This window comes from Teleopsis dalmanni, chromosome 1, assembly GCF_002237135.1.
Source record: "Teleopsis dalmanni isolate 2A chromosome 1, ASM223713v2, whole genome shotgun sequence".
NCBI lineage: Eukaryota > Metazoa > Arthropoda > Insecta > Diptera > Diopsidae > Teleopsis > Teleopsis dalmanni.
In genome coordinates, this window is record NC_051846.1 from 69209021 (window position 1) to 69221662 (window position 12642).

The window sequence follows — 12642 nt, forward strand, 5'->3', positions numbered from 1 at the left end:
AGCCCACACAAAAAAGTACAGTAAAATCGAAGATAATAAGGTCAAAAACCATCATGTTTTTAAAAGAATAATCAATATTTACTTTTTAAAAAAAGTTATAGATAATTAGCTTTCGAAAAAATAAACTATTTAACTTTTTATTTCAAAGTTTAAAGAGTAAAAGACAAGTTTCAAATTATTATGATATAAAAATAAAACTTTTTAGCAGAAATAAGTGAACAATTTTATTTCTAGTCCTTCTAGAACCCTGTCTTCATTTTAATTACAGTATTATGAAACTAATACTTTAATTTCTTATTTAATTAGCTCCCATACCCTGTAACCGGCTGACCATCCAACGTATACTACTACATAGATGCCACTATCTCGTACGTGCCTTCTCTAATCTCGTACATTAAGTGAGATTATTTCAATTAAGAAACAACCAATTCATATATTTTTTTTTTCCGAATGCATCTCCAATTACTCCTTTTTCTACGTAACATAGAGACCAAACATTTCATGAACGTTTTCAATAATACTTCATTATTATGTGTTAAACTCCAAACTTGGGTAATTAATCAATAGATTAATTATCTCGTAAGTGCCTTCTCTAGTCTCGTACATTAAGTGAGATTATTTCAATCAAGAAACAGTCAATTCATATATTTTTTTTCTCCGATTACTCTTTTTACTCAATTACTCTTTTTTCTACGTAACATAGAGACCAAACATTTCATGAATATTTTTTTTCTTCGAATGTTTTCAATAATACTTCATTATTATGTGTTAAACTCCAAGCTTGGGTAACTAATAAATAGAGTGGGAATTATGTCGGTCGGGTGAGAACTCTGCAAATGCCTACAGTTTAATAATGTACACTCCTATATAACATATGTTATAAGTATTCCTTATTATAAAAATGTTATATCTATTGACACAAAATCTATTTGATCTAGTATGAACTTTATAAATAACATTTGAAACATGAGCAATATCTTCGATCTGAACGTTTTTGCTTTACGTCTAACCCACTTTTACAGCCAGATGTTATCTCAAATTTGTCGAGTTGGCTAGAACTTTTCTGAAAACATTAGACGTAACAAATATAGATTTTTCCACGGAATTCCGCTTACAAAATTAGACTTCTCATTTCTTGTAAGTATGATATTACTTACAAGAAAATCAAAAATTACAAAAGATACGAATATTAAGTTGATTCATGCCACAGTTTCAGGTACTATCAACCCACAATTGGTTCTGTTTTATCTCCCAAAAAAAAAAAAAATTAAAATACTTTTTAACAAATACAAATGTAAGTACCGATGTTTCCGTTCGATTTAAAGTATACAGTCAAAATTTATTGTTTCGAACGTCTAAAAATAGCAAATAAACTGCAGGAAAATCTAAACAAAACAATAACAAATCAAGAAAAAGCTGCATTAACAATTGAATTTTGAATAAAAAATTACAATAAATGTTAAAATTAAAAAATTATTTATTTTATTCAATTATTTTTTTTTCGATATAAGAGTGGTATGTTGAGCCTTTTCCGAGTTAGTGCATCTGGGCACTTTTACTCTATAATGGCTGAGGGGTTTCTGCAGAGTCTCACCCATCTCACTGACTAATTTGAGTGTTCCTCATAGTCTTCGTGATTATTCAATGATTGATCTAAGATCTCCGTACCGCCCCGTGCGGTTAGTGATTACTCTGAGATTAGATAGTGTTAAGTAGGGCAGCCTGTTGGTTTTTCGCTTCAGAGCTCTGTCCCTTATGTAAGTGTGTATGCTGTAGAAATGCACTAACTTTTAAGAATAACTTTATAATTTTTTTTCCTTTATTCGGTGTCCTCTCCGAATTATTGGTAGAACATTCAGTGTACAAAGGTCTCTAGGTCTAAAGTTGTGAGCTACAACAACATACAGTTGTTTCGAGTATTTCCAAAAACCCATAATCAGTGGTCTTAGAAATAATTCTTGTATTTAATTATTCGTAAATAATTTTTTGAGACTGCAAGTACCAGGAATCAAACTCATGGCCTGCCAAATTTGAAGCTCACAGTCAGCGCTCCTTAACCAACTAACCCAAAGCCATACTTGACTTTTATTTTATTTTAGCTCTGAACTCAATTCTCTATTGCTTTTTCTTATGCTGATTCCAAATTTTCTTTAACATCGCAATCAAGTCACAGTGCCTTCCTAAAAGTAGCAATTTTAATTTCGTCAAAAAAAAAAAACTACAGGCGACCATATTAGGTGAATTCGATGTTTGATCCACTACACTCTGACTTTTTTGCTAAAACCCGATATTTTTCAGACATATTTTTTAAATTATAAATTCCGGATACTTTTTATACAAAATATATATGAACTTTTTTGTTTTTTAAATATATTTGTATTTCAATTTTTAGGAAAATAATATTTAAACAAAAAATCAAATATATTACCTTTTACGTACAAAAAAAAAGTAAAAAGATATTACCTTTTACGTACATTTTAGAAATCATACATTAAGGACACTTTATACCCAACTATAAAATTTTGCAGCCAATTCAAATTTCATAAATTGCTGATTATAGACTCGAATCTCTTTACCGAAATCAAATTTCAGGAACTGATTTCGGCTATTTGCAGTTTCGAGTATGTTAAGGTAATACTCGAAAAATGTTCATATGTCGTATTTCTCTCTTCATTCCTCTAAAATTAAATGCTTACATATTATCATATTCTGCTCAAACACCTTATTGCTAATTACAGTCATAAATACTGTTACAGTGTGAACAGAAATTAAATCTATCTACCAGGATCGAGATTGACTTTTACCTTACGAATAAACTATTTCCCAAACTTCCCAAACTCATATATATTTCAATTTTAGCATAGATATGTTTATTATTTAAGTGTCAAGTCTTCTCACTTTGATATAATTTCCTTCCTTTAATTACTAGAACATAGTTTCTTCATTTGGATTTTTAGGTTCCAACAGCTAAAATAAGTTCTTTTTGCGTTATATTCCATTCGCGCAAGACCTTTCTATTATTTTTTTTATCTATTAATATAGATAAATTTATAGTTTAGAAGTAGAATATAAAATTGAAAATAAAGTCATAAAAGTCAATTAAAATCTTTATATAAATTTTCTTTATTATAGCATATATATAAGAAAGCTGTTCCCAACTAATAGGGACACTTGTTAGCTAAATTTTTGTTCATGACAATTTTGTCAATTTAAATATGGCGACCTAAAATATAACATATAGATCGTAATCGCATACCAATGGAAAATCTTAAAAAAAATATTATTTTTTTGATTTCTGAAGCAATGTTTCACGCAGCTGGGAATAATACACAATCAGCTGAGTTTATTTTAAATGAACATAGAACGTCCTCTACAATATTGTACATCATTGATTTGCTTATAGCGTAAACAAAATCTTGACTAATATTACTTAGAAAAGATCCAGTAGCATAGAAATGTAGTGCTCCCAGTATCCTTATGTATTCAGGGAAACATATATCTTATATAAAGACTCTGCTGAAATGAAATGGTTCCATAAAACACGCTTTTGGCAAATCAAAAGGATCAGCTTTATTTCGGTATTGCTCTCTGATGAATGAACGATATTCCATCTACCATATGCATCATCAGCAGGAAAGTTCATTATTTAGTACATGCAAATATTATTCTAAATATTTAAAATTATTTGAAGGCTAGATATTTATTTTAAATATTAACTTTCTATTTTCTTAGGCCAAACTGCAAACTGACCACCAAACGGTCTATTGATAAATTTTTTTTTTTTTTGAAGCATTTAGACCTTGTTGTCAACGACTGAAACAACAATTGAGTAGAGAATCATCAAAAACTGTAAATAATTCTACTACTACTACTCCATTTTTTGACTAGATTTTTATGAATAAATTTATATTTTCATTTTTGCCTTTATACAATATATGTATATCACTTTATTGAATTTGTCAACATGATCAATTATAACAAGTATTCAATATAGGCCATGTGCGAGTTCGAGTAAATCGAAGTAAAATAAATTAAAATTTCCTACGAATTATTTGCACTGCAGTTATGTAAATATTTATTTATTGTACTTTTTTATTATTTTTGGTTATTTTTAGTTTTCAGTTTTATTTATTTATTTATTAAACATCTTATGAAATTTTCACAATGGTAACACCTACCTGAAATTTTGGCAAATACCAACATTCGCTGCTATGCCGACATAATTTACTATTTCCCTCAATATCGCACACGGCCATAGTAGTATTTGCTTTTGCCACTCTTTTCTTAAATTCACAAAAAAAAAATCTTTGTATTTACAACCACAATTAAGCAAAATTTTACATTTCGTTCATAGCAACATATTAAATTATTACTCGGGCTTGTTTGATTATTAAATATAAATATATATTAGAAAAACGATGTCTTTAACTTCAATGTAGATAACGAGTTTCGTGTCTGCTACGTTTATGTACTTCTTTAATTTGAATTTAGAAGACGAGTTTCGTACCTTCTATGTTATGACAGCAACAATAACATGTCTCTTAAAATATTTCATAATATTAAGAAAGAAGGCTTAATATAGAAATTAAACTGTCAAATATTTTTTTGGTGTATATATAAAAATAAAACAACAACTTTATAGATATTTTTATGAAAATTTTTATAACGATTTCAATATTTAATATTATAAGCGCATTGAAACTATAACTTAATGACATATTAATTAAATTTGTTCCATTTTCATTTATTTCTGGCGTAATCTTGCCGGTATATTTACTGTCAAACTTAGCCATATACAGCAGCTTAGATCAACTCGTGTTTGTAAATTAAAAATAAAATTGAATGAGAAGAATTTATATATAGCTTACTTAAATATTTAGAGTAAATTGTTTAAAATGTCTGGTGTTTTATTTGAGGATATTTTTAACGTGAAAGATATGGATCCAGAAGGCAAAAAATTCGACCGCGTTTCGCGTCTGCATTGTGAATCGGAGTCATTTAAAATGGATTTGATTCTAGATATTAATTCATGGCTGTATCCAATGGAATTGGGTGATAAATTTCGTTTAGTGCTAGCTACAACATTACGAGAAGACGGCTGTCCAGACAGCGGTGAATATAATCCTTTAGATACAGAAGGCACGAGGGCAGATACCTTTGAATACGTCATGTTTGGCAAAGTTTATAGAATCGAAGGTGACGAGGCGCATAATGAGGCATCTTCACGATTGTCCGCCTTTGTGTCATTTGGTGGACTCCTAATGCGTTTACAAGGCGATGCAAACAATCTGCATGGCTTCGAAGTTGATCAGCAAATGTATTTGCTAATGAAAAAATTAGCGTTTTAAGTTATTTTTTAATATGTGAATAAGTTAAATTTTTTTTTTTTGGATAAATGTTGCAAAATATAGAATTAGGGCTTTGTAAAATAGCAGACATTAATTCGATGTATCAAATTTATACTAAAAATGTGTAGTTTTTATATTAAATAATTGATAATTTTATTTTTTAATTAAATTTGTTCATCTTCAGATGAAAACATATTAAAAAAATTTTTAACAATAAAATGTATTTGTAAGAAAGTAATTTAAAAATTAAGATACGTCAAAAGTCAAGATTAAGCAAGTTTTATTTAGACCTATCATCCCAGTTATTAAATGATACTATTTTGTAAAAAATTACTTTCGAAAAATTGAACTTAAAGGAAATAGACTCCTAAGTAGTGAAAAGATTCCAAGCAAAGGAAGTCTGGGAATCTCCTTCAAAAATACAGGGAAAGAAGTGAAGTAAATAATCAAAAGACTTAACATCTATAAAGTAAATATATATAAGCCTTTAGGATACAAATAACTTTCAAAAAATATTTATTTATTTGTCGTACAAGCAAAATATATCAACATTTGAAAATGTATTGTATTTAATCAGGATATCGCAGCATGGCATACAAGTCATTCAACGTAGCGTCGTAAGAAAGGATTGGAAACTTGTCAAGAGTGTAAGCGACAGTGTACTTTAGGTGGCAAAAATAATTCCGATACTTTCTTTTTGAATCAACATATATACATATATCAAAAATTAAATATTTAAAATTTACTTTGCGCTTACTGTTAGAGGGATTGTGGTCATATATGGTACGAGATTTATATTTCAACACATTTCTTTATTCATATACTGTGAAGCATTCGTTTTTCTTTTCTTATTAAAATAATGCTTCTTAAACTTGTCCATATAACTTAAGTATTTCCTTACACCTCCAAAAACAACTCGTTTTGTTTTGATTGAAGCGAACGCAGCTTAGAAGACCCTCTGCTTCAGACAATTATTTAAGATTTATGTGAACACAAACATGTTTCAATAAAACTAATTACAATTAAAAATAATTTTTAATTTAAACGAAATTTATTTAGTAAAATTGTTCATTTATATAGCAACTTTTATAATAACAATTAAATTACTTTAGTTATAATGTTTACGTGGTTTGTAAGACATATGATATGGAGAGTTGTAATTTGGAGAGGTTGGGAATCTCGGATTTTCACGCTCTTTATTATTGCGTTCTTTTCCTACTTGGCGTTCCACCTCGCTTGGTTTGTAATTTGGAGAGATTGGGAATCTCGGATTTTCACGCTCTTTATTATTGCGTTCTTTTCCTACTTGGCGTTCCACCTCGCGTTGTTTTTTACGATTTGTCTGTTTTTCTATGATTTTATTGGATATATTAATAAGTTTATCCAACTTTGTGTGTACACTTAGAAGAGAAGATTTCATTGGTCTATCAACAAACTCCTTTGCCGTCATATCCTGAAAACGAACCATTGAAATCATGCGATCAATTATTATTTGATTCTTATCTTTTCTCTCTGGTATAAGATTCTTTTCTACATAATTCTCAATGATTACAAAAAGATCAAATGCAGATAAATTCTTATAAATTTTTGTGAGAAGTAATACAAATCTTGGCGCACGCAAATTATAAATATCAGAACATAGCTTCAATGCAGTGCATTCCATGTTGAATTCAGTGAGATTAATTTTTTCATAAAAATTTGGCAAAAGTGGAGATCCAAAAATTGCCACTAGTTCGGGTATTGTAACTTTAAATGGAAGGTTGTCATTTATAAATTGATGGCAAATATCATTCAACATGCGAATCATATATTTGTCACTTAGATATATTAGCTGAAGCAGCTCTTTTATACTTTTTTCAAATGGTATAACGTTGAAATATATGAAATTCACAAAATATTGAAATGCAATTGGCTGAACATCGTCTAATATAATTTCACAATTTTGTTTTGATTCTAAATAATTCCCACTGAACATTGAGCTAAAGACATCCGAGCATTGCGAAAGCACTTTCTTATGACATGATATACGCTTTATTTCACCAGTTGCTTTTCCAACTATAAAATGGCAATCAGGCACATTTTCTGGATCTGATATGAACTCTAATCGCTGTAGTTCTCTAAAATTAAATAAATTATTTAATAAATACCTTTACGTATACATTATTTCCACATAATATATTGTTTAACATTTATATGTTTAAATAATGAAAAACATTTTAATAAATGTAAAACATTTGTATTTATTTTATTAAAAACTCACGAAAGATCTTCCCATTTCTCAAATTTGCTTACAGACATCGTCACAGATAATATTTTTAATTATTTCTTCAACCAAAATTTTGCGTCTGTTTTCCATTAACTCCAAAGATAAAAGCACCATTTTATATATACGTTAAGTTTAAAACCACCGACTATCAATGAATCCAGTGCTGTAAAGGTGCATTGTCAATTTTGATCGTATATTACTTTTGACAGTGTCATATTGCTATTTTGGCCGTGTGTGAGTTCGAGTAAATTGAGGGAAATAGTAAATTATGTCGGTATGGCAGCGAATGTTGGTATATACCAGAATTTTGATTTGGGTAAATTAGATAAATTAACTGTTTCCATTGTGAAAATTCTATTAGATGTTTAATAAATAAATAAATAAATTTGAAAACTTTTAACCAAAAATGTTTACACAAATGCAGTGCAAAAAATTAAAATTAAATTTTAATTTACTTTACCTCAATTTGCTCGAACTCGCAAACGGCCTTAATGTTTTACTTGTTAAAATGTAACAATTACGAATAAAACTTATAAAACAGATTTAAAGTATGTTCTCCTTGACTTCATTAAAAGAGTTTATTTGATTTGGGTAGCTAATCAAGTTGATTTACTGTGTACAAAATTTTAGTGCAAATTAACTTAGTTAAAAATAAATTAAATGAAATTATACTAAAAACGTGGAAAGCAACATTGGAAAATACATTTCCCAAAAGCGAAACGATCGGAATTTGACGTGTTTGACGCATTATTACCTTTTTATTAATTTAATTTATTTACTTATTCAGTTAATTTATTCTTAACTAGGGGTAAGAATTTTTTAAAATGGTTTTTTTTATAAATAGAATATATGCTTCATATATAGAAATAAATAAATGATTTTATATATTTGATATTATTATACAATATTATATACCATTTAAGAAAAAGTAAATGAATACTTTTGAATATCACCTGAAATGTAAATAAAAAATAGCTCTCCTCGAATTTTTACAGAACTTTCTGACACATCAAGTTTTTTTACAATGATAAATCAACTTATGACAATGAAAACGATCAAACCTTAATTTAATTAATATAAGTTGATTTAACTGCGGCACGGCTTCACGTATGTCAAAAAATATTTGTTTTTTCTATGAAAACTTTGTACAAAAATTAAATACAAATTGAGTTTAGCTCACTATGAAGCGCTTTAATAAACTGCTTTCGGATTTATTGCTTTTTGAGTACAGCACGCACTTCAGCATAAGAATGCAAAAAAAGAAATATGATCTTATGCTGATGTAGTGTCCAGAAATCGATTACATATTATATTTTATTATTAATATTTCACAATTAATATATTCAAATAAGTATGATTATATTAAAAAAATTAACTATTTGCTGACTACTGGCAAATCTATCAGTTTTCTCATATCAAAAGAAATCATCATTTCAAATAACCATATATTAATAAATTTATTTAATTATTTAATATAATTTATTTAATTAATAATATTAAACAGCAATCCCTGACAAAAGTGCCTATTATGAATTGTCTATCGCTGATAGACAGTAGAAAAATTTCTACTGCTGATAGACAAAATCAAATTTTGGTATTATGAAGTGCAAACCGATAGAAGTTTTTCTATCAGCGGTAGACAAATTTCTCTACTGCATTTGAGCAGTAGAAGTTTGTCGATCGTATAAAATATATGCTGTTAAAACGCTTTATATAGTCAATTTAACATATAAATTTAATATAACTTAAATATTACTAATTTAATAGTTAGTAATAATTCATTTAGATTTAATATAATATAATATATATTTAATATATTTGATTTCAAGTGTAGTGTTATATGTATATTGAGAATAATGATTGTTGCATTTTTGTTTTGTTTTGTTAAATTTTTATGTGTATTTATTCAAATATTTTCAACATACGCAAGCATTTTTCAAATTTCTTAGATATATTTTTCAACGAATAATGTATTTACATAAAACTAAGATATAATAAAATTAATAAATTTTGTTGTAGGGAAAAATTGAGGAGCAATAAAATGCAGATAGCAAAACTTGTTGCAAATATTGGAAAAAATATTGTTGCAAATATGGAAAATAGAAAGGCATTTGCAAAAAGACACATTCCAGACCAATGTGGGACAAAATTATGATTGAGCTTAATAGTCTAGGGGCCTAGAAAATATCGAAAACATTTCAGTGAAGGGAGGCAAGAGTATTGTGATCAAAAACTTACTGTAATACAAGAAAAATTAAAATTGGCTATGGAAAACACCGACAAAAGATATAAATATCGGTCCTTTAAGCTTCAACTGCTTAAAAAAGATATGAATATTACTAATTTAATTTAATGTAATATATATATAATGTAAATATAACTATATATTATAAAAATATTAAAATTAATATATACATAAACATATTTATTTTTAGAATATTTAAGTTTAAGTTTAATATATTACTTTAGTTTATTAATGTAATGTAATATTAAATAATAAATTCGTATTAAGAAAATATATTTTTATTTATTTTAAAAAGAATTTGAATTCAATTTTAATGTTTCTTAGTGAACACAATACAAACAAAATAAGTTCAATTAAAGCTGGGCGCTCTAAAACCCTTACATCATTCACAATAGTGCAAATGTTTGTCTATCAAGTTTCATAATACCAAATTTGCCTACCAATCGACTCGGTAGACAAATGTCTATTGTCTATCGGTAGACATTTCATAATAGCCACCAAAGTAAATCTGGAGTTCTTTTTTAATCGAGATTTACTTTTCGTGCTATTTTCATTTTCCATTGGTAAATCTCGAGCGAAATGTCTACAACTAAGGATCAATTTATAACACTCTTGATATTGTGCCAGAGTAGTAAGATTACCCCTGTTGTGAGTTATATAGCTAACTACATATTTTTAAATTTATTTAATTCAAAAATTTATAACTAACTTATAACTAATAACAATTTTACATATTCTAAAATGATTTTTGTATCGGAAAAAAGACAACTTTTATTTGTGTACGATATTAGTTGATCGTACATTTTCCTAAAAGTAGGCAAAGTTATTTGAATCGCGGCAAATATTAGCTGAACCAAAAACATCAGTCCGTCAGTTCAACGGTAAGAAATGCTGATTTTTGGTATTTGGTGAATTAATTGTGTCATGATGTAAATGACTTTAAAAAACTATGAATAGGAAAAAGTTAAAAAATTTCTAGAGCAATTTTTATGAAAATTTTGCGAATTACGCAAATAATAATTATGAAATAATTGTAAATCTTAATGAGGTAAATGGGGCATCTCTAAGGTAACGATATAGTCAAACGTTGGGTAAGATATTCTTAAGAAAGAGTCTTTTTTTGGAAGTGTTGGTTTTTAGAGTTTTCAACTATAAAGTTCGGATGTGTAAGCTTTTTTGGAGTTGTAATAATGAAGTCTTATAAGAAAGTGTTAAAAGATCGTAATATAATAAAAAGTCCTGACTAAAGGTTAAAAAAAAAGAAACGGACTAAGTTTTCGTGACAATAATAATTTATTAATTTATTGTCATATATTGTCATTAATTTACTTAAAAAATAAATTTAATATGATTTGGTGAAATTGAGAACATCTAACCAGGAATATTAAAGAAAGTACATTCATTCAATTAATAATTAAACTTATTAAGAATTTATAAAATTAATAAAATAAGTGAATAAATATTAAAAAAAATCGAAAAATATTATACTTTTATAGGCATTAGTTCTGTTAACTGATTGTTGGCGAATATGGAAGAATAACAATTGAGGGGATATAATTATGTTGGTAGTACGGCAGACAATAACCCAAATTTTTCAACAAACAAAAATTGGCAACAATTACGTAACCGATACATCTCTTCTCTCCTGTGCAATAACAACCCAACACTACACTATGAAATTAACAGCTGTTTTTAATGACTTAGCAGAAGAAGTACGATTTGATTCGACATATTTATGAAATATAAAAATGCCTATCAATACAATTATAATAATATTATATTACTCTAAAAACGTTTGGATTTGCCAATAAAATTGAACAAATTGAGAGTAAATCTAGATTAAATCCAGATGTAACTAATACGGCATTTATATTGTAAGATTAAAAATAGATAAAAGCAACAATCGAGATTAAAGTACTAACCTCGTAGTTTAATCTCAGATTTCCTATACAAAAGTTAATCTTCTTTTGGTCGAGTTAATTATAAATCTCCTTCGAAATGGTGATTATATTTCTGTACAACTCTGCAAATGTTTTAATATCGTAGATTTTTTTACAATCTTAGAATAATTAAAAAAGAAATGCCAAAATTTATTCAAAACATATATAACATTGAAAGTTTGAGAATTCCGAAGTGAGTGCATTTCTATTAAATTTGTTTAATAACAGTTTTATAGATAATTATAACTAAAATTGGTTAAATTTTTGTTATAAAACTATTTATTAAATATATATTATAATTTTTTTTTGTAAAAAGTTGTTATTAAATACTTTATTTGCAAAATCACCGATTGTCAGAACACGTATTCTATATACAGTTTTATAATTTTTTCCTAAAATTGGACTCTGGAGAAATTTCTTCAAAGAAGAACTCTTAAAAGTTTTGGAGTCATTACATCTGCCCCAACATTGATATATAATGAGGTGTTCACACTGGTAGAAAAAGGCTTATTTCGTATGAGCAATTTGAAAGTGTTTACATTCGTTGTAATTCATTTGTTGTCATTGCACAGCTGATTTTAATACTTGCCTGTTGATTTGATTTTTGATCTGTGCCAAAAAAATCTTGCATGAAGGATAAATACACCTTCAAACCTTACAATATAAACTGAAAACAAATTTTTCACTTCGATTAAGTACCTTTTTAAGTAAAAGTTGTAAAAAGAGGTGCATCGTTTTCAAGAAATGCAACCACCAAACATTTGTTTACCTTTTTTTTATAAATATGCTTTCTCATATTGCTGCCAGCTTCCTCAAACTGTCAAAATGCCATGAAAAGCTTTT

General features: G+C 27.5%; 2 protein-coding genes across 2 annotated transcripts; one reads left to right on the top strand and one right to left on the bottom strand.

Moving 5' to 3' along the window:
* The first annotated feature begins 4691 nt into the window (after positions 1–4691).
* Positions 4692–5464, top strand: LOC119672029 (DNA-directed RNA polymerases I, II, and III subunit RPABC3). The gene is made up of 2 exons (XM_038082979.1): positions 4692–4821; positions 4881–5464. The coding sequence occupies exon 2, from the start codon at positions 4896–4898 to the stop codon at positions 5346–5348; it is 453 nt and encodes a 150-aa protein (XP_037938907.1). The 5' UTR covers positions 4692–4821; positions 4881–4895; the 3' UTR covers positions 5349–5464.
* A 992-nt stretch (positions 5465–6456) lies between these two features.
* On the bottom strand, positions 6457–7746 carry LOC119683991 (kelch-like protein 41). The gene is made up of 2 exons (XM_038097902.1): positions 7609–7746; positions 6457–7465 (listed from the first exon to the last, which is right to left on the bottom strand). The coding sequence occupies exons 1-2, from the start codon at positions 7644–7646 to the stop codon at positions 6457–6459; spliced, it is 1047 nt and encodes a 348-aa protein (XP_037953830.1). The 5' UTR covers positions 7647–7746.
* Positions 7747–12642: the final 4896 nt, after the last annotated feature.

Bases quoted from the DNA above. Each gene is read 5' to 3' on its own strand.
- LOC119683991 (XM_038097902.1), bottom strand. From the start codon at position 7,646: ATGTCTGTAAGCAAATTTGAGAAATGGGAAGATCTTTC. The intron at 7,466-7,608 runs GTGAGTTTTTAA...ATTTAATTTTAG, and splicing joins GAGAAATGGGAAGATCTTTC to AGAACTACAGCGATTAGAGT.
- LOC119672029 (XM_038082979.1), top strand. From the start codon at position 4,896: ATGTCTGGTGTTTTATTTGAGGATATTTTTAACGTGAAAGATATGGAT.